This window comes from Anoplopoma fimbria, chromosome 15 (assembly GCF_027596085.1).
Source record: "Anoplopoma fimbria isolate UVic2021 breed Golden Eagle Sablefish chromosome 15, Afim_UVic_2022, whole genome shotgun sequence".
In the NCBI taxonomy this organism is placed as follows: domain Eukaryota; kingdom Metazoa; phylum Chordata; class Actinopteri; order Perciformes; family Anoplopomatidae; genus Anoplopoma; species Anoplopoma fimbria.
Genome location: NC_072463.1, coordinates 8,876,008 through 8,899,184, shown reverse-complemented (window position 1 = coordinate 8,899,184; position 23,177 = coordinate 8,876,008). Strand labels below are relative to the sequence as shown.

General features: G+C 40.0%; 2 protein-coding genes across 2 annotated transcripts; both read right to left on the bottom strand.

Moving 5' to 3' along the window:
- Positions 1–481: 481 nt before the first annotated feature.
- Positions 482–4,246, bottom strand: LOC129103932 (rab GTPase-activating protein 1-like). Its single transcript, XM_054614578.1, has 8 exons — positions 4,136–4,246; positions 3,491–3,568; positions 3,278–3,388; positions 2,572–2,676; positions 2,401–2,484; positions 2,219–2,290; positions 1,719–1,985; positions 482–715 (listed from the first exon to the last, which is right to left on the bottom strand). Exons 1-8 carry the CDS (start codon positions 4,244–4,246, stop codon positions 482–484), a joined length of 1,062 nt encoding a protein of 353 aa, XP_054470553.1.
- Positions 4,247–8,071: 3,825 nt separating this feature from the next.
- On the bottom strand, positions 8,072–8,706 carry LOC129104015 (protein FAM163A-like). Its single transcript, XM_054614665.1, has 2 exons — positions 8,614–8,706; positions 8,072–8,458 (listed from the first exon to the last, which is right to left on the bottom strand). Exons 1-2 carry the CDS (start codon positions 8,704–8,706, stop codon positions 8,072–8,074), a joined length of 480 nt encoding a protein of 159 aa, XP_054470640.1.
- Between the last annotated feature and the right edge of the window lie 14,471 nt (positions 8,707–23,177).

Below are 23,177 nucleotides of genomic sequence, written 5' to 3'. Positions count from 1 at the left end.
AGCAGCTGATCAGCACTTAAAAGCCTCCACGGTCAAAGTGAAAGAGGAAGAACGAATGTGGTGTATCACAGGAAACCTTCAGAAAGAACCGTATGGTTTCTGTTAATGAGTCAACTTTCCATATGTCATACCCCAAAAACTTGTGTCGTAGTTGTTTTAATATTGTATTCAAATTGTTATGAGCAAAGACACAAGAAGAACAGGACAAGTACACGAATTATGTACAAAAAAAACTTCACAAGGCACATAGATTTGGCTTACAAATATAAAAATCATTTCATCATTGTAAAGATTCCAACAGACAAGACATTACATTTTTACATTACATTACAGTCATTTGGCAGACGCTTTTATCCAAAGCAGAAATAGCAGCTACAGTACTGACTACATACTGCACATCACTTTGTGTATTAATACTCTGAGGTCTGATCCTTGTATTGTGTCCACTTTTAAGTGATATTCACATTCACAGTCCGAGCTATCAGACGTTTTCTCGATTGTCTCTGTGAGGCTTCGACAGCATCTTGGTGCTCCATCCAGAGAGGGAGCCTCTCTGGAGTTTCCAGCCCACTGTTGGAGCTTCGTGTCTGGGTATGCTAATACTGTGAAGTCCCTCTTCGCTGGAGGTCCGCAGGGAGGTGAAGGCCTTGCTGATCCAATTGTTCTTTGCTTCCTGAAGATCGTTGGCCATGATTCCTTTCTGGTGCTCCAGCTCCTGTACCAGGGTGAAACAGGCGTATGTGACAATGTGAACTTTACTTTATCACAAGCTAAATTCACTCCTATTTGTGAAACCATACTGTTTATGTTCTGAGAATAACCTTCTTTCAGATGTTTAAAAAAAGTTTATTACTTAAATGAAAACTCATGTATATGCCTAACAATATAAAGAAAATCCACTTAACTATAGTATTTTTTTTTATCATTAATGTACTTAGGAAGAATAGGCTAACCAAAGAAAAAAAAGAGGCTATTATGGACTATTAACATACTTATTTTAAGAGACATCGAGTACTACTACTGCAATTGTATTAATTGTATTAACCCTCATCCCAAGAACAAATTACAGTAAGAAACACCCATCATAGCAAAATATTCACTTATTTTGTCTCAAAACATTATTAGTTATGTAAGTAATGTCTCCTGGAAAAAAACTGTTGTTTCAGTCAAGTTACAGTTCATTTGCATATTGCGAAAAACTACAATAGACATAGCACACAAAAACATCAGCATCTGTGTGTGTCTCCTTCAAAATGACTTGCAGAGATTTATACAAATTTAGGCAAAGCATACTTTTAAATAATGATAACTGAAGATAATTATGTAATGATACTTAGTTTAGCATGGGAGGACAACTAGTTCTGATGTTCACTCAGAAGGAATCCTGTCCTGTTTCCTGTCTTCATATGGGCCTACATGTAATCTGGAGGCTTCACATTGATGGAGTCCAATAGTTTTTCTCAGTTAACAACCTCAATGAAAACTGTTTAAATAATTAGGTTTTTCTGTTAGGGGTCAGGCAATGAATATATTCTCAGAAAAGTACCCAAAAAGTACAAAGCTTTGGTTCTCTGTGTGAGTCTGAAGGCACATTAAGATTATTGTCCGTATTAAAGTGATAACATTTTATTAGCTGTAATGATGTGACCTGTATATTGCATGCTAGGATTCACGATATGTGTAAATTTATTCGTGATGCTTTGATGGTCTATTCTGACCTGGATCTTGCACTTGGCCTCCACCATCTGGAGTTTGGTCTTGGCCAACTCCTGCTCCAGCTCCCTGATCTGGACCCTGAGGGACTCCTTCTGCTGGTCGTCTCTCCTCTGCCGTGCACTTTTGGGACCTTCGTCGTTCTCTTCTCGGCCCGGTTCTGTCATCCCTCGGCCTTCTATTGCTGCTGCTGTTGGAGACTTCTGAGCTGTGGCAGATGGCTCATCTGATTCCACAACGTGACGGCAGCGTGAACAAGCCTTCACTGCACTCTTCGAAGGTGGAGAACGAGAATAATAGGCAGAATGTGAGACGGAGTTAAGATTTATCTGCCACAAATATGACACCCAGCTTTTAATCACCACTGTACACTAAAATTAACCCTAGAGAGAAAGTAAAGAAGGAGTCGTTAAGTAGCGTTCAAGTGGAAGCATGATAGAGTAAAAAAGGAGATAAAAGTAGGAAAGATGACAGGAGAGCTCCCCAGGAAGAGAATTATTCTCACCTTGAGTGAATCTAACTCTTCTCTGTGGGCGGCCTGCTGCCTCTCCAGCTGCTTTGCCAGCTGAGAGCAGATCTGAGCAGAAGAAAGAGCATCAGCATCATTAGGAAGCCCTGTATTCTTTATTAATATATCCTCTTGGAAGAATATGGTCTTTCCTAACTCCAATCATTGATTATCTCTACCTGTTTGTAGTCCGCAATGACACCCGACGACCTTCTGACTTCGTGCTCAGCCTTCTCCAGCTCTCTCCGAAACACCTTCTTCGACTGTAAGAAGAGAAGAAGTCCGTTACTACGCACTTCAACCATAACATTAAACCCATAACTACTGTGAGGTGTTATAAAGAATCTTACCACGGCAGCTTCCTCGTCTTTCCCTATTTTCTCCTCTTCTGTAGCCTGCAGTCGATGTCTGGTCTGAAAAAGGTCTTTGGTGAGGTCGTCCACTCTGTCCTCCGCCTGCAAACACACATTCTTCTGGTCAGCAGCGAATACAATCAGTTGAAATTAAAAGCATCATGTTTTATGAACTAATTTTTATGTTTTTGTGTCAGAAATAACGTAGGCTAAATCCAGAATGCTGTGTCTACATTTTCAAACAACATTACAAAGAGTCTGTTATTAAATAAAACCGTTGAAAATCAAATATAAATCAGATTCTCATGTATACGACAAAATTTGAAATGTCCTGTATTGCATAATAAAAACAAGTTAAAAAGTCGATCTTGTCCTACAGGCTTTTGTGACAAAGTTAGAGAACTTAAACACATGAATATTTCAGGGTTTTGTTGAGCCATTTCATAAAAAAATTACAATCTTAAATCATATTGTATGCCTTATATATCTTTAGATAACATGAAGTCATGCTTTGTACTGCTGGTATGTTTATTGGAGACTAGACAACTGCAGACTGAGTTGCTATTCTAATACTGTAAAGGTTTCTTAAGGTTACAGTTTGGCCGTCTCCTGAGAGGCTGAGTGATGACCTTTCGGATGTGATTATGCTTTTTCTAAAATTAACGCTTTTACCCTTTTGGTGAAGGGCACTAGCTAATCGTACCTTGTCCAGAGTATTCCTCAAGGCGACCTTGCTGCTGATCAGTCTGTGAGCGAGGTTGTCGTTTTCTTGCTCCAGACGGAGGTTGGCCTGCTGCAGCCGATGGTTCTCCCTCTGCAAAAACACACACAGAAAAACCCAATCAGAAAATGGACTTGAGTATCAGTGGAGTGAGAGAAATGTATCCGTTTCTGGAAGGAGTGAAGGATTTCTGACCAGGTATTTGTCCAAAGGCTCATCATCATCCATTAATTGAAGCCGGCTTTCCCCCAGTTTAACCTCCGTCGCTGGGATCTGAGGAGAGAGAGTCAAGGCTAATGAGATACAGCGATGTCACATTTGACTGAGCTGAAGAAAGCAATCTCCTCCAAACAGATCTGGTGCCGGATGCTGCATGAGCGCGACAAATCAGGAACAGGCCCAGAGAGATGATGATAGGCATTAGTACAAGATAAGATGAAGCTGAGTGCATGGGGGACAGATAATTTAATAACAATAAAGGAATAATAGTGGAGGGGAGGATTTACTTTAAGCCTGAAGTGACCATTTCAATCTCAAATATCTCAAATGAACAATCAGAGTCAATTTTCTTCTATCTCAAATCACATATCTGTCATTCAGAGGAATGTGTTCTGTTATTGTGGAACAGAATCACTCCCATAGTGACTGTAGCAATACTTCACACGATAATACAAATGTTTTGTGTCTGCATGCCTTTAGGCGTATTCACACAAATCAGATGCTTTATAGAAAACAGTAACCTTACAAATACGGTATTAAATGGTTTTGGATCTAATTAATGGTTAGTCTGTCATTGTGGTTAATTGTGAAGATCTAACAGCCACTTTAAGTGAGTCTTACTGTGAATATAGATCCTGTTTCACCCACCAAGCAGGCCAAGATCTCCTCTTCGCTCATCTGTTCCATAACGTGGGCATCATAGGCCATAATCGTGGACACCTCTTCCATCATCCTGCAGCCCAAGGAGCTGCCGACACTCACACAAACAATCACAGCCTTTCGCCGGTTAAGCTTCCAATTCCAATCAAAGAGAATCGAGTAACTCCACAGGACACACTGTATGTCTTGAGTGAATCCGAGAGGTAAAAGTGAGTTCAGAAAGATGTAGTCATCTTGTTTTTACTTGCAATGATGCAGGCAAGAAGTCAATCCAGCATAAGAGCATGAACGGCATACAATCAGGATAGAGTCCAAGTCGTCCTGAAGCAAATAAACTCTGCTTACAGTCCAAAGGTGAATAACCGAGAGAGAGAGAGAGAGAGAGAGAGAGAGACACACACACACAGTGTCAGGTGGAGGAGTGTGTGTTACAGGTGTATGGGCAGTAACAGGTTAAGCAGGGTTTATATGAGACCTGAGAGTCTGTGTGTGAGAGAACGATAGCTTTAGACACACCCACTACAGCGCTCACTTCACCTGTCTTCTCTCTCACACACAATCACACACAAAAACAACATCTGTTTATGGCTGTAAACATCTTTCCAATAAATCAAGTCACCTGTTTGGTTCTGTTTTTTTCGGTGATAATGAGCTCCCACAATATATTTTTTGTCAATGAATTTAATTAACATCCATTGTTTTCCTTATTCCTTTAGTTCACACTATACTAGCTGGCAGAGATGCTGTGTGAACCTGCCAGACTGCTGGCAAACCACTGCTGATGTATCAGGACGGACAAATGGTGAGGTATTTGTGATATTTCACCCTGGGGTGTTGGCGTGACACAAGACCGACGGTCTATTATTGCCCTGGGCTGAGCAGAGAGCAAACGGGTCCAGCAGGTAACGTAATGGAATACCAAAGCGTGACTGCAGAATAACAAAGAGGACTCAGCACATCCGCCCGTAAATGAAATCTACTTTTTCTTGACTTATTCGCAGTCTTACTTCCACATTTTGGGGGAAGTTTCTCTTAAATTATCCCTGAAAGTTCTTACTTTCATTTTTTTTAATCCTGTTTTCTTGATGACTTATTTCTTCCCAAGTTTCACTTTCCCTATTTTGAGCTTCAACGTGTAGCTACTTTTCACTTCCTTCTATGAATTTTACTCAAGTCTTTTACACTTCCCGCTATATTTAGGTGCTTTTTTTTTCTTTCTTAATCCAGAAACTGTGATTTCAACATCCTGTGAATCTACTTTCTGAGTCACTGACCAAAAAAAGTCCAGACAGATACAAACATTTATTCCTTCTCAAAAATAAAAGGAACATTTTGTGAAACTTGGTGGATTTTTCGCACTGTATCAGGGTATACCAAAACGTATTCTAGTTTCATAGAGAAAAATCTGAAAAATACAATTTTCAACAGTAACTTAAAAATAACAGCTCAGTTCTGATACAGTAATGGTGCTCGTTGTGGTGCAACAAACTGGTCGAGACAAAAACTAAACTCCAAAACTATGGAGACCACATTTGTTGAGTGAGTATATTGGCTATGTGGCAGTGAACACAATGGTGAGTGGACGTCTAAATGAACAAAAAAGTTGTTTTACATAGATAATTTAGCACATAGTTGTGAATAACAAGGGGATGTGAGGTGAGGAAAGTTAGGAGATGTGATAATAAAGCTCACAGCTCAGTGGAAACACTGTGGTGCGAAGAATACAGAATAAATATCATATTTTATCTGATTTAATCTGTTATGCTAAATATCTTTCCTTTTTTTTTTGCATTTTAGCTAAATGTAAGGACAATTTTAAAGTTAATTTCCAGGTCAAAATGTACATTTTCCATTCTCTTCTCATTTTATTCCTCTGTTGTATTATAACTGGCAGAAATCCAGAGGAAAAAATCCAGATGGAAGAATAACTGAAGAGTATGGAAAACCAACATTTGGTACAAACACACTTAAACCCTGACATCCCTCAGAAATACAACTACACTCCTTAAAAATATATAGATTCGGGCATATACTGTGGAATTACACTGCATCTTGTTACTGTACGGTAAAGCAGATATAATGGCTTATAAGATACAAAACTTAAGCTGAGTCTGAGTGTATCCTTTCTGCCTACAACACCCCTAAAATCATCCATCTCAATGTATAAACATGAAAAAAGTTAAATACATTGACTTATATGGAAGACACTGTAGAACCAACCACCTTTAAGTAGTCTATTTTCATTACAATTGACAAAAGTGAAAACACAAGCAAACTCAATTTTCTAGCATACTTTTGTTTCCAAAACTGAACTCCAAAACCACAACACCAAATTGAAAAACTGTTAGCCCTCATGTACAGTAAGCAGGGTGGGGGTTTCTCAGACTAGCATTGACCATTTCAGTTAAAACTAGCACAGAGAGAAAGGAGGGAACAATGTGTGTGAGAATAACAGAAACTAACAAGGCGTTGGTCCTTTTCAGCCACAGACAACCGACTGCTGCTAATACCAGCCATCACAATAATTATCCACGTCACTTCTCAGCTATCATTTATTCTAAAAATATGGCTAGGTATTAGTAAGCATAAGCCTTTTGGCAGAAAATAGGCTTAACCTTGTTTTTAAATGTCTAAAAAAAACAAAAAAAAACTATGTCCTGTAACATTTATACTGTAATTAGTATAATTTGTGAATAATGGCAGTTGGAGCAGGAGTAGAAAATTGGGTAATGCTTTTTCTTCATGGGTCCATAATAACAATAACAATTTCTTAATACTTCCCCACCACGTTTCCAAAAAGATCTGTGTAATTTGGTGTTAATTGTGGGGAGAATGTGTTCAATTATACTTTTTTCACTAGTTCATTCATTCTCATTAATTACTAGTGTTTGTTTGTATTTAGTCGCAGATCAGCTGAACATGTAAGAATGTAAAAAGGCAAGCATACAATTCAACATACTGTTTATGGAGGATAAAATTACTACGAACAAATGAAAAAGTCAATAAATATTTACTTGGATTTACGTTTGTTCTTTCAGGTATATTCCTATGTTCCCTATGATTAGTAATATATTTCATAGTAACATCCAGAAACTTCCTTGGAAATTATTCAGGGAGTTATTTTGTAGCATTTAATTCATGACTCAAATCATATGAGTCATGAATCACTTGTTATAAGTTAGCTTTTTGGGAGAAAATATGCATTGTGTATTTTATAAGCATTTAGTGAATAATTAATAAGCATAAGTCATGAACATGGCTTTCATGAATTGCTTAAAATTTGCATCCCTAGCACCAACACAAGAAAACGTACTCGACTGTCTCTCAGTTTGGGGACACTTCTGTGTTCACACTTTACGGCTGTACATGCATGTCCACACATTCCCCTGATCGCCTTCAACAGTGTCTTGCATGATGCATCAATCCAGGTGAATCACACCTAAATTTAGACACATTTTAGTAACGCATGTGTCTTGGCCTCGTGTGAAACTAAATGAGGTTGTACTACAGTCTTGTACCACTTCCCTGCTCATCTAACTCTGGTTTATGCTGCTGTCAGTAGCTCCCCACGGGTTTGGTCCAAGGATGTGATGCCCACACAGAAGCTCTGTCAGTGGGCTCAGTTTATGGGTCATCCCCAAGGACGAATCAGTCTGGAATCTGTGGCGGAATATGTTTAGTAATGAGGGCATGTGTGTCATCGTGCTGTATCGTAATCCATCACCTGAATTTAGTCCCAGACAACAGGGCATGTGCTAGTTGTCAGGTGTGGGTAAGTATGTCAGAATACTTGTGTGTGTGTGTGTGTGTGTGTGTGTGTGTGTGTGTGTGTGTGTGTGTGTGTGTGTGTGTGTGTGTGTGTGTGTGTGTGTGTGTGTCTTTAGGGTGCAGCAGAGGTCAGACCTGGGTGCTGTAGGGGCGAGGTGGGGGAGGTGGGGGAGGAAACATGTCCGTGGGACCGTAGTAACTCAAAGGCGAGGAGCCCTGTGGGTTGGCGGACAGCGGGAGAGAGACACACGGGTTCTCGTAGTAGGTGTGGAAGCCCAGCCGCTCGCCTCCGTTACGCATTTCGTCTGTGAGTCCTGAGCGGAGCGTGTATGGCGAACAGGTGGGGCAGTGGTTGTGGTGCGAACCCGAGTCCAGCTGGTCCAGAGAGACGGGGGTGATGGCCGCGCCGTCCATGGCGAGGGCGTTGCAGGCGTTGCAGGGAAAGTGTGAGAGAGGGTCCGCTCCCACCACGGAGCCCATGTCCACCTCAGAATCATTCTTCTTACAGCAGTAATACTGCAGAGAGTAGACAAGGACATACGTGAATCTGTGCCAGAAATCCCTATTCTGTTTATAAACTATAACTCATTTCTCATGATAAAAAAAAATGCTCCTTTCAAATGACTGCAGCACATGCACATTATTATACACACACGGTGACACAGTGATACCTGGAGTCTACAGTAACAGAGCACTGCTACAATGCACAGCAGTATCACTCCGGCGAGAATTCCTCCGGATATAACAATAGTTCCCGCTGACATTCGACCTGCTCTCCATCAAACCCTTCAGAGCGAGACATACAGAGATGGAAAGTTTAAAGACAGAGAACAAGAGGGAGAAAAAAAAGAGAAGGTGAATGAGCTTATTAGACATCTGGATTCTGGTAGAACAGGTAGAGATTTGAGTTAAATTGTCTGCAAAATATTCAGCATACTTACGTCCAACAAAGGTTTCTATAATGCCTGCAAAGAGAACCAATGTAGGCTGAATTAGTATATTCATGTAACATCGTGATGTAACCTCAACTGATGAAACATGTTGTAAGTTATCATGCAGCTGTTATCAGACAGCTGGGGATGTTTCAGGCCTCACGGATACAGATGGATGATAAATGAAGGAAGAAAAAAAAATCACCATTAACTTACAGAACAGTTTTGGTGCTCCTTAACTGAGATTCTAAAAGTCTTTAAAACTCATGCCTAATTTTGTGTTTAGTTAATGATGGTATGATATATCTAAATATGATCCAAACCGTTCAACTTGAAGTGAAAAACACATCAAACATGGTGTCGAGATGTTGAAAGAAAAAGTATAAGGCATGCAACGTAAAAATGAAACAATCAAATCCTGAAATCAAAAATGACATCACACAAATTGGGTATGAAATTGTGGAAAAAGGCTGATTAACACATTGCTCCCAAAGGTGTTGGGTTCAGATTATTTTCATTCTCATCCAACCACTGAGCAATGTTGACCTGTAGAGGCGTTAGCACTTGGTCTGCTTTCTTTCTGTAAATAAGAGGAGATTGATAACACTCTTTTTTGGGTGTGCTAAGGCCGCATTGAGGTCGTATGGTTCAGACTGTGTTTAAAAAAAATAGTCAGTAAACCCGTCCACATTAAAAAAAAAAAAAAAAAAAAACCTGAGTGAAAACACAGAGTAAACAGTTGAAATATTGCAAAAATATTTTTATGCCTGGCCGAGGAGGAAAAGTTGGTATATTGATAGAAACAAAAATGCAACAAACAGATTTCGCGAATAAATGCTGACGTATATGAAGAGTGTGACTTCAGCGTGCACTGATGCTCTTTGTCCGCTAAATAGGCCAAAAAAAAATAGCTGCAGATTAAATACTCTCATCATCACACCGTGCAGATCTGATTGAACCTTTCTCACATTAATACATTAAGCAAACAGAAATGTCATATTTCGATCAAGTTCTCAACATTGTTTTTAGTTTTTGAGGTTAAACTGGCACTCTTTAAATTACGTCATCTTGTTGCATCCTCTTCCTCTGAAACGGTATCATTGTTCACTGACTGGAGAATTGGCACCACCTATGGCTGGGTATTGTTTAAAAAGTTTAAATGCCATTACCAATACCAGTATCTTTAAAGTGATACCAATGGAGTACTTCATTCAATACCCATCATGTTAATGGAAGCTGTGTGTTTGTCCCTCACTGGCTAGCTAATCACCACCACATTGCACAGCGCTCCCACACGATAACGCCGATGCAGTTGATAGCGCCGTTAACACCGTTAGCTGCAAGCCGCTGGCTCAGACATCTCCGTGTTCACAGTCATTTGGTTCAAAATTGCAATACATTTGGATGGAAATCTGGCTAGTGTCAATAACCACTACAGATACGTAACACTGCAGCTAATCATGCCTTTAAATGACATGACTTCAAGGCTAGTAGTGAAGTTAGCCATGCTGGAATAATGCATAAAATACTACAAAGCTGGAATGATGGGAGTTTTTGCTGTTCTTTCCATTCTGTCAACATTTCTTGCTAAGAACAACAAAAACCAAGCATAGTGACATTCTGGAATCTAGTTGTAACAGTGTTACTCCAGTTTATCCCCAAAAATATTTTGTTTTAATTTGTTATGAGCTTAGTGGAGAAGTAACTTCCTTTACAAAGCAGTGACATCCAAGCTCTTACAGAGGAGAGGGAAACTTACATTAGAAGACAGCGGGAGATGCAAAGATGGAGGAGTGTGAGAAAGTTGGAAACCATGACGGGCCTGTGGAGTGTTACACTCAAAACCTCCTTTCACTGAAACTCCTGCAGAAAAAGAAAGAGGCTTCTGTCAAGAACAAAATTAAAGAAATACAGGGCTGCAGCTGATGATTACTTTTATAAACCCAATTAATTCACTTTCATCAACTTTTATTTGACATTACAAGGAGACAAAATAGAGCCATTGCATTTCATTTTGTTCTGTCTTTCATTTCAGTTTATGAAGACGCTAATTGACTATAAAATGCTGAAAATAATGACTGGTGACTGTTTTGAGATGGAGAAAAGAAGCAAAGTCTCATATTTGTGAAGCTGGAACCAGAGAATTAAGTTATGATCAAAAATGTCAGATTAATCAACTAGTTGTCTCAGCTCTTGAGTATATCTCACACAAATGTTTCATGTGGCATGGAGTCTGGGCTCACAATAAGATCCATGAATGCAGGCATCAATTATACATTATTACACTCCCTACAGGAATCTGAAAAGCAACAAATGCAAAGTGTGACTGAGCTCCACCAGAACAATTTGGATGGCAAACAGACCCTCAGGATTGTAGCTGGATTAGCATGCTGAATGCAGCGGCACCTACTGAGCACACTTGCCATATGGCCATTATATGCATATGTGCAGTACAGTGTCAGCATACTAAATCTGATCCTGCATCTCCTGTTATTTGTGGTTGACAGCCTCTGATTCAAAAGCACATGTTAAAGTTGCATGAATTATTATCATGACTCGATACTGATATATCAATTAAACAACACTCATAAACATACATACAACTTCATGCTTTGATGAGAACTGGTGAGAACATATACGATATCTGATTTTTAGATACTTTGCCAGGGTAAAGTAAAAAAAAGAAAGATACAGATGCATGCATAAAGTAAAGCGTTGGGATTTCTAAATTCATCCAACATTTGCTCTGCATTGCAAGTATATAATCTTAATAACAAATAGCTCTAATTGGCAGAAGAGCAAAAAGGAAAGAAATGAAGAGTCTGCACACATAATTATCACCACAGCACACAGCCGCTGTCTCAAATAGACCTTTTAAACAGGTCTATCTGACAGAAAACAGTAAATTAACTGTTTGGTAGAACTGGTGTGAGAATCACCTTGATTTATTTTTTACTGTCATCCAATTTAAAATAATACATTAACACACAATCCGTATATATGAATCCACTAAAATAGAATAACTTTTTAATGCAGCACATAAATTGAAATTCATTTAGATCAATTTATATGGTTGAGTTGAGGCACAATTTTTCATTTTAAGCACTGCCATTACAGTAATTACAACACCAGGCAACTTTGTTTATCTACTGTTCAAGTTGATTAACTAAATCATCCACTAAATTCTCAACAGAAGAACAACATTTCATTATCCCAATTAAATTGATAAAAAAATGACATGCTTCTTTCTCAGTACTGGTGTGTAAAAAAATAATTTTCTAAAAGCTATGAGGCACTCAAGGCAGTAATTTGCGGTGATTTTTGGCCTTATTGCCTAATGAAATGGTTTAAACATGATGGCACTTGTTATATTGACGAAACTGGAAAAATGAATAAATGCTGGTTTGGGTTTTAATTGGTTTGGTCTGCTGCCTGACTGTGGAGCCACATGTTCCCAACCTAGAGTCAAATCCAGCCACAGATTTCTTCTTTCCTCTGCCTCTTTTTTTATTGCGACTGTCTGAATGAATAAAAAAAACAAGGTGAGTTTGGTGTACCTCCTGAAAATTGTAAAAACGATGGGCTCTATCGTAAATCTAAAATTTAACACTGAGTGTGTATGCATCTCTGACAAATTTAACACAATTAAGAGAGAGAAATGTGTGTGAGTGTGTGTTGAAATGAGCATGTGAGCCTCCCTACAAGACAGCTCACTCGGAGCAGTATCTTACATTGCGTCATCGTACTAAATTATATACACCACCGGCCACGCTAATGTCGTTAAAAGCGATGTGAAGTCTCTCTTGCTCCCCATTTCTCCATCTCTTCCCTCTCTAGCTCACTATCTTCTGTCTCTTCAGTCATTTTACCTCTCGTCTCTCCTTTACTCTCCTGATCTCCCATTCCCTCTTTTAGCCATATCCTCCTCTTTCACCACACTGTACACGAGTCCCATCCTGGTCTATCCTTTCAAGTCCCTTGGCCTTAAGGGCTTGACAGGACTGCTGAAGCTACTATAGCAAATGAATGCAGACAAAGCAATGAAATCTTTCTAGAACTAAAATATAAGTCATTTTGACATGCAACCAAATTATGCTAGAAAGGGAGAGTTGAGGTAAAGCCTCAGACTAGAGAGTTTCCAACAGACTGGAGAGACAAAGTCGCCAAGTGACAGAGATTCTGAGACTCAACTCTAATGCTGTCGGAGTATCTTAACCAACGCAGTTCATATGTGACTCTCCTGGGTTCAGAGTTGTCGGTATCAACTAGGGAAACACACGCAATCACACACATACAACAACTTAGATCCCAAAACAACCCTGTTGCCTGAAAGGAGGTAGAGGATCAGCCATTAATCCCTGCGAGTTGTGGACTTGGAAAAGTGACAGGGATGAAGGGGGAAGAGACGGTCTCAGAGGAGCCAACAGGCATCTGATTTCTACAACACAAAACCTCCCTTAAGTAATTAAGTGTACGAGTCCCAGTGAACATGTAGACTCCGGTTAGACAAGCCTGCGTCTGTCGAATGAGCTTTAGTGACATCGTGTAAGGGATCCAGTTCTTCACTGTATAAGAGAAAGGCTGAAGAAATGTGTATCCCTGAGATTTGAAAGGATTTGAACTGAAGCCCAAAAGCAATGCTCAGTGGTTTGTTGTGGGCCTGTGTATGTGTTTGTGTTTGTGTGTGTGCATATGTGTGTGTTTGTGAAAGAGAGTGAGGGGCTCAGTTGGTGTAGTTAGTTGGCTGCCACAATTCCAGAAGTCAAAGTGCTGCTCATTTTCTGCATAGACAGTGGCAGTTGGAGCACTTCCTAGGAACGTATGGGAATGTAAGTGATACGCACCTTCTGGTTTAAATCATCAGTACACAAGATGAACACCTGGATTGGAAAACTTGATTTTAGTGAATAGTATCCAATCAGAAAGGTCAAAACTCTGCTGCGTGCAGCGCTGACAGAGAGCTGCAGCGAAGCTTTAAACTTTTATAGAAGCCTCATAACATCAGTCTGTGTAAGTTAAGCTAACGCGTATCACAGTTGAGGTTTCATTATTAGCCAATTCATCAGTCCCAACCTATGCTGTTGCCACGGAAACAGAGATCCCTGCCTCTGGTTCCCCTCAGGTAAACACTGTTAGCTCTGTCAGAAGTGTTGCCAATGTTTCCACTGTTTGTGCTGTTAGCATCGTTAGCTGCAAGGCGCCGTCGCCATGTTGGGAGTTGTGGGGAGGAAAAACATATGAACATATTTGCTTTGAATTTCACACAGAGAAGCTTTTAGATTTTGACTGTTCGAAATGAGAGAAGCAAATTGAATGTCACCTTTGGTTTTTAAATAAGAAAATAATTGACGGTTAAATCAAGAGCAGCTGCTCTTTATCATTGTATTTAGAGCTATTTGCCATTAAAATTGACATAATAAATTGGTTTTAGAAATAAACCATAACATAATCTACAGTATTCTAGAAGACTCCTGTGTTACCATCTTGAGGAACATTGATGATATCGTTGGGAGAAAAACTACCTTCTACCAAGTTTTTGTTTTGTGTGATTACAGTAATGAAACACTGTTTGCACTGAACATTAGTTCGAGACAGTTTCTTGTAATCTTTTGATCAGGATTAGAACATATTCTTAATATCATGGTGATGTTGATTTCCACTACGTCACCCAAACACAGAATATAGAAGTGTGCGTTTTTCTGGCACTTCCCTCTCGCGCTCTTTCATACATAAAAACAAACTCAAAAACAGTTTGATGGTGAAATGAGTATACCTTTGTTCAAGCTGCAACAACATCATCTATTTTCAACCTTCATAATATTTGAAATGTTGGGAGAGGTGGAGAGGTTTCACACTCAACTTGCAGGACTATACTTAGCAGTTCTATCGTCTCTTGACACAGTGAAAGCAGGAGATGAGAGGCAGCTGAGAGAGGTGTCATATTTTAATTTGTTTTCTCTGTGGGAAATGAAACGATCCTAGCAGTCAGCTTAATGCGAATGCACAGAAACTCAGAAGCGTGTGTGGGTGAACAACCAGCTCATACACACACTCACATTCAGCACATACACACATCCACCGACGTACATATCCCTAATCGAAAGTTGGAGAGGTAAAAACGCTTCCCTCTGAAGTTTCACGTGGGATGATGTGGTGATGATTTTGTGTTTTGAAATTAAAAGCTTTTTCTCCCATGTGATGCCTGAGTCAACCAGGAAAATTAGATAAGCTTTGAACGGGGAATTTAATGAGAAAACTCAACTTCGAGTTGTTAAAGGAATAGTTTGGCATTTTGGGAAATACTCTCATTTGCTAACTTTTTGAGAGATAGATGTGAATATTGAAACCACTCTTTTATCTATGTGTTCAAAATAAAGCTGGAGTCATTACTTGGTTAGCTTAGCTTAGCATAAAGACTGGAAATAGGGGGAAATAGCTAGCCTGGCTCTGTCCAAACGTAACAAAATCTGTCTACTAACACCTTTAAAGCTCAATAATTCAGACGTTATAGCTTGTTCTTTTAATCCGTAAAAAAAGTCTACGACTACACATTGTGGTTTCAAGTGGGGTTTAGATGACGTGCTATTTCTTGGCTAGCAGCAGTTACTTGCTGTAGTCTTGTCGTCACTGTGAGGTTGCCTGGTGGCAATCAGCTGAGACTATCAAAAAAAATTGTCTGACACTTAAACCAAACTGTTTATAATTAACAGTGATATAAAACAGAGAAAATCAACAAATCTCCATATTTTGAGAACCTGGAACCAGCATATATTTTGCATATTTAAAATAATAAAGGACTTAAATAATGATACAACAAATTTGGTGTCAGCTAACGAAGTAGGCTAATTAGCTCATCGTTTATATTCCCATTATATTCTATTTCATTCTATATATTCTCAAGAGCGTCTCCTGGAAATTACTTTGGCGTAGCGCCAAAATCAATCAATTTCTTTAAGTGTCATTATCCTGTGTCAATGCAGATAAATGGAATATAAATAACTATGTGAGAGTAGCAGTTTGTTAAAGGTATTTAAAACATCATTATGAAAGCTGAAACCAAATTTAAGCTCCCGGAAGACATTAGCTAGAGACAGAGTCATTATGTGGAGGAGTTTTAATCCATTTCAAAAGGGAAGAAAATAAAATGAGGAGCTGGGAAATGATTTTACAACAGGAGATAGATGGGAAACAGAGACCTTACGCAGAGTGAGAGAGAGGGAGACGGAGCGAAGGGGGTAGCAGTACCTGAGCAGATCCTTTATGTATCTCCATTCTTAAATAATGATATGAATATTTCGTTGAGGTGGCCTCTAACTTTGCGCTGGAAATCACAGCGGGTCCCTGCAATTTTAAAGCCCTGGGGCTTCAATTATTCAAGTATCATTCCTTTAACAATATTTTTCCATCACGGGGCGATTTAGCCGGGTAGTAAAATCTGGACTTTTCTGCCTTGTCTGCCTCAGAAAGCACTCATCTCAGCGTGTGAGGAGAGGAACACATCCACATCTAGGACAGAGACACCCACTGCTTACGCAGGAGGGAACAAAGGCAGCAAGGAGTGGGAGAGGAAAGGGGGAGGGAGTGGATGATTTCATTTTCAAATCGTCTAAACGGAATTCAGTCATTCGTTTTTTCCATATGACAACACACACACTCGTTTGGTCTCCTTCTGTGTTGGTAGTGTCATAATTATCTCAATTATGGTCGACGATGTAAGAAACTGGATTTGTGAACTGTGCATGGGGTTGAGTTCAGTGCAGATAATGTCGAAAAAGGAGAAACCACTGAAATCTAAATGAGCTGCAGAGACCCCAGTTGAAGATATAACAGCCGAAACACACATGAACACTTCCAACTACACACAGTTCGCCCAGAGCAAGATCCCCTGAGGTGCAGAGAGCAGAGATCAGAGACACCTCACAAACAGTCTGTCAGGCAAACAGTTTGTGTATAGAGAGAGATAATGCAAATAAGCAAACATACCCCTTACCTGTAGAAGTCACCATCTGGGGCACAGCATCCTCTATTGTGCTGCAAAGCCCCCTGGGAAAGCAAAAAAACAAAAAAGACATGACATCAGTTATAACCGTGAGACTAGGAGATGCCTCGGGCCCAAGCAGTGATGTGGTCAGCACTGCAGCTACAGTAAATTAACCTTTTTTTGTTTGTTTGTCAGGGGGTCAGATGGATCATTCACATTATAGATGAATTTATTGAATGGCTGTCATATCATTCATCACTCCTGTGTTTATGCACCGCCTCATAGCTTATTACATGTAAGACATTTGTTTGATTATAGTTTGGTTCGACACACATGTGGTAGCATGTATGACATCTAACATAGAGAAAATGCACATCATGTTACAACAAAAAAAGAATAAAAGTGGACATAACCATGCAGGACAAAGTACAGATTGTGTGGTCAGTAATGCCAACAAACTCTAGAAATGAATGTTGTATATGATAGCTTTTTCTTTCTATTTCTCTTTTAGTATAGTAATTCAAGCAGTCCTCTGTGTATTGAGTTGTCATTAATAGGAATAAGCTGGAAGATAAACCCATCCTTAATCGATTTAATCACCTGACTTAACTATGATACCAAGTCAGGCTACACACAAATGCAAGTAATGTCAAACGACAGAATGAACGACCTGTTTAACAAGATTTAAAAACGTGAATTAATACTTTTATAAAACAAACACAGCTTATGTTTTGAACTGAGCGGGCGGCTGGAGGTCACTGTAGCAGCTGTTACATCACTGATCAGCAACCTTTCTCCTCAATTAAGCGGACACATTGATATGCAGAGCCCTTAAGTGGATTGTAAAAGCCTTACCTTACCTTTCAGGTTGAAGGAAATGTCAGCAACCTGTTTGACAGACCGTTTTCTTTTTTTTCTGTTTTTTTGTATCATTAAAGTGCGTTCTGTCCAGCGTCGGTCGCGTTCCTGCTCACACTAAAGTCCGGTGCTTTGCTCTCCAGCATCAGTCATTAAAGACGCTCACTCCACAAGCGGAACCATCACGTCATTATCTGCCGTCGGTTATCCCCTGTCTCCCCCCACTCCCCCACTCCCGCCCCCGGTTCACTCACAGCCAGGTGTCAGCGAGGGCCTGTGGGAAATCTCATGGCATCCTCCACCTTTTATGAGGCGCTGGAGACGGATGAGACGAGGCGGCTGTCCGGTCGCTCGGCATGGATGCGCGTCCTTTGCGCGGCGGCGGCGGCGGCGGCGGCGACTCCCGGGGGCGGAGAGAGGGTTTGGCACCCGCTGCCGCCGGTCCCGGTGGGGCGGGGTGAGAAGAGCAGCGGTGGGTGCGACAGCGTCAGGTTGACACCGTGTGATATCGCTTTACCGGGAGGTTGGGAAGGTGGAGGGGGGTGGAGGTGTGGACAGCAGCAGGGGGTCGTCACCACCCTGAGATGACAGCGTGAAGCTGGTGGAGTAACACCGGTGAACAGTGGTGGTGGTGGTGGTGGTGGTGGTGGAGGTTCACGCTGCCTTTGTTGAAGGACATTTCCAAATTTACATCCAAAGCCTTCATCTCTCTCTATAAAGTAAAAAAAAATAAGTAATAATAATAATAATAATAATAAGTATTTCTTGACCCTGCAATCCTTACGTGGTACTTGCAAGAGCCACCTGTCTCCAGAAGTTTCATAAGGCTTAATGCTGGCAAATCTCACAAGCTGCCCAGTTAATTTCATGCAAATCTTTTTATGAGATATCTTGACAGAAAAAAAAGTTTAAAACTACTCTAGACTCAAAGGTAACAGTGGGAAATAGAGAAGTTTAAGTAAGCTCCTTTTAAAAGCTCTGTAAAAGTAAAATTAGCCTATTTTCTTTAAAATATTAATTTAAGAAACCTCAATGTGTAAGTGATCTTACATAAGCTACAACTTCTAAATGAGAGTGAAAAGTTCAGCCTAGAAATAGAAAACGCCAAGTTAAAACCACTGAGAACCACACTCTTTTTCAGGAATGCCCTCATCTCTCTCACAGTAAAAGTACAAATTGTGCATCGAAATATAACACTCTTATATAACGGCTTAAAGGTCGTATTGTTTTATTAATGGTTTGCCGAAACCCATGAGCATTTATTAATGACTAGTGGTGCCCTTTAACAAGGTGCCTGGTTCTTGGGAACCACTAATCAAAAACAAAATCACACTCGACACAGTGTGCTTCCTTTGGTCCCTGAGCCAAACACATGGCACAGCATATAGTTGCGTCCCCTATAGCGATGCTGGAGTATACCTGACATTGCAGGACAAAAGCTCACACAAACATGGAGGGAGGAGGATCGGTCATATGGTGGTCAAGTTAATAAGGGATCCCCTCTCAATACACTACACAGTGTGCACATAACGCACTTAATACATATTTCCCATAGATCACTAGAGCTTGCACTCGACACTGCACTTCCTTGGGTCGCCAAGTGTGAAGTCAATCGGATGACCTGTTGTCGAGAAATATAAACAGAGATTCCTTACATATTTGTTAAATTCATTAATGTTTACGAACGGCTAACTGGCAACCAAAAATATATATATATATATATATATATATATATATATATATATATATATATATATATAAAAGTATCTTTTTAATGGTGAAATAATCTATAAAGCACAACTAAATGATTTGTTAATCATTTTTATAAAGCCGTTAGCTACATTTTATGATACATTTTAAAGGGTGCCTTATGAGAAATTTGTACTATGAAGAAAACTGATTGATTCTTCTTTAAAACGAGTACAAATGTGCACTGAAAATATGTTTCAAGCCACTGTTAAGACAGGAAACCACCAGTCGGGTAAGAGTGCCTCCAAACACAGGCCTGTGTCTCTTAAAAATATGGGGTTACTGACCTCACAAAAAAGGTCTCCAGCGTTAAGTCTCAAAGGAAAACAGTTTGGGGGGGGAGTGCATGCTGCTCTCCATGGTGCTGAAGTTCAGTTGGAGAAAAGGGCAAACACAAGAGCAATCATCTCTCTACCTCAGACACATGTAACTAAAGGATTGTTTTAGATATCTTGTTACCCCGTCTCCCTCTTTCTAATTCCCTAAAGCAGCTGGAGCCAACCGTCTCAAACATGCTCCTGCAAACAGGATTCATCTTGACCATAATACCCATATAATGAGGAGATTTAGCCTGGCTACATTTGTTTAAGTATAATCTTGATCCAGGAAGAAAAAAAAAAAAAAAGGGGGCTCATCTGTTTCGCATTTCCCTGCCTCTGTGTGTCTGTGGCTAAGTTAAGCTAGCTTTGTAGCAGGAGGCTGATGAAGGCAAGCCAGTGGGGAGTTCTAAGATTACTGCTCAAATTGAATAAAGGAGTCGACACATTACAGCGGCTTAGATGATACACCCCACTGCACTGGTTCATTTGAAACCAGTGAAATGTTATACACGGCGCACAGAAACACACACACACAAAATAACATGCAGTAAACTTGGCCAGCCCCTCTCTTTAACACCGTCTTTTCCTCCATTTAGCTTCACTATGATTTTCTCTCGGCTACACACAAACACATGCATGCACACGCACACGCACACGCACACAGGATCGCAACCACTCAGCACGGCCCCTGCCTCATGACTTGAGGTTCATTACTGCCTTGGCAGGGGTTCCTCAGATGAAATTAGAACGACAACAGGAATGACACAAAATCTAGCAGTGGAAAGTTTACACAGGGTGAAGTTGAGAGAGAGAGAGCGAGAGAGAGAGAGAGAGAGAGAGAGTGTGTGTGTGTGTGTGTGTGTGTGTGTGTGTGTGTGTGTGTGTGTGTGTGTGTGTGTGTGTTGAACAAATCTAATCTTCTCTGATTCATGGGCAAGCTTGTCTGCATGCATTTGTGATACACTTCCTCTCTGTGTATGTACTCAGTCTAAGAGATGGAGACAGCGTGCAAATGAGAAAGAATGGCTTCTGACAGCAGAACACAGCATGAGCACGAACTCTCCGGGACAAAGTCACAAAGCCTTTCTTTGCAGGACCACCAGTTAGTGTTGACAGCACAGTCGGAGTTAATTTACTGGCAATACTACTGGTGACACAGTTACATATACTCCAACGGATGAATTATGACTTCAGGCTCCCTGATCCAAATAAGTGCTGAGGCACTGCAGCTCACTGTTGCACAGGCAGACAGTGGAGGAAGGCAAATTCTTGTTTTTCCTCAAAAGCACAGATAACAGTATAGGGACTGTGTTTTTTTCCTCTTTTCATTTGTGTGGACTTTTTAAAAAAAGTTAATTTTCCTTTTGTGTAAAATTGGCTAGTTCACATCTTTGTTCCCGGCTGAATTATCTCATCAAGTGTTGGATGGATCGCTGTGGAATTTGCAGATATTCATGCTCCCAAGAGGATTCAAACTACTGACTTTGAAGATCCGCTGACTTTTCCTCTAGCGCCACAATGAGCTTGAGATGTGGGGCGTTAAGACAAATACCTCGGTTGTATTTTTAACTTTTGTCTATAATCAGGTTCTAATTATATTTTATCCAATACTAAAAACTAATAATCAATCATCCACACCTGTACTTTGTGTTTTGTACTAAGTATCTCATGACATAGCAAGTTTGCATACAGACTTTAACATTTTGTTCAAAGCACTGCCAAAATTCAGCCTCACAGAGCTGGAGCATGGCCACTGTACTTTTATTTCTTTGTCAATGCAAAAAGAGCAATAAAATCAAATTTGCTAGTTATAAATGATTTGTGACTACAGTTTTATAAAAGGAAATATTTTCACTAAAAAGCTGAATGTGAAATAATGCTGAAAAGAGAAGGTGGTCAAAATGTCTCACTGCAAGCACAAGATGAACTATGAAAACTTTTATTGCCGGTGAAAGGTAAAATTGTCTGCTGCAATCCAGTGAGGAACGGCGACAAGGACAATATAGCTCAAGCAAATCTTGTTATATTAGTAAAACTAGCAGCTGATTTACTCCTCAATAAAGCCTTTCCTCTATACAGCACCTCTACAGAAGAAGGATTAAACTAATGGAAACATCACATAAAAAAGGCTTTAACTCTGAAGTAAACTAAATTGAAGATGGCTGAATGCCAGGTAGCATTACACCAGGTTTAAAAGAGCTGTAAAAGTCTCTTTCAAAAGCCAAATAGTGTTTTCATTATCACCAAAACAGCCGGGTGCCTTCTATTGCCTCGGAGTGCTCCAGATTGAAACATCACTAGCAGAGTGTGAAACAACTTCTTCACCCTTCAAGTCACCGCAGTCTTCTCCTCTTTAAGGATGGTTTTGGTTCAGAGTACACACACTTCAGGTGAAGTTTACTGGTAGTGCAAGAAGGACTGAAGCTTTCCTGAAGCTAAAACGTGTCCATACTATTCACAGAATGAATTCTGTCCATCGAAGCGTACACTGTAGGCCAAGTGTCCTATCTTTAATATCCTGTATATCCCGAGACAGAGAGGAGATAAAGGAAGCTGATCAAACAGGGAGGTGCAGCTCAGATCACAATAAACTGAAAGCTAATTAAATTGGTTTGTCATCACCAAGAAAGCTCTGTCAGAGTGTACAGTACTGTAAATTGCTACCATATACTCAGAACCTGTCAAGTGATAACACATTATGAAAAGGACTTGGAGCGTTTCATCACCAATCCCACAGGCAGATTTTCATTTACTTTTATAAGGGCCCTTATCCCTTAAATGTTTCTCTCACCTTTGTACTGTTATTAATGCCAGAAAACCCATTATAAGTCCAGTTCTTTTCTTTTAATGTTACTGTGAATTACTAAAATACTTGCTTAGAGTCTCTCTCTCTCTCAGACTTCCACTGAACTGTATTTTTTTCAATGTCAGTCTTTTGTCAGTGTGACATTGACAATGTATGGCCAAAAGTATGCGGACATCCCCAACCATACTTTTGAGTAGGGTAAACCTTACCCTACTCAAAAGTATGGTTGGGGATGTCCGCATACTTCTCTACTCTCTTACTCCTAACCAGGACCCTACCTAAACCCTCAGCCCTACCGATACCAAGGTTGGCCACACTTTTGTCCACATGCCACTAATTAATTAGCAAACTTACCATTGTTTTTATTTCATGGTGAATTAAGCAAATCTAACAGCCACATTTTACCAGCATATGGCCCATTGCTGGTGCCAATGTTCAACATTGACTGATACTGGAACAACATTTTAGCGCCAGGGAAATCGTATTAGAAGGAGAGACACCCTTTGACATGACTGTCATTTCGTAGCTCACTCAAGTTTTCAACTAAAAAGCTCTAAATGACGATTATATGCTAACTGTTAGCTATTAA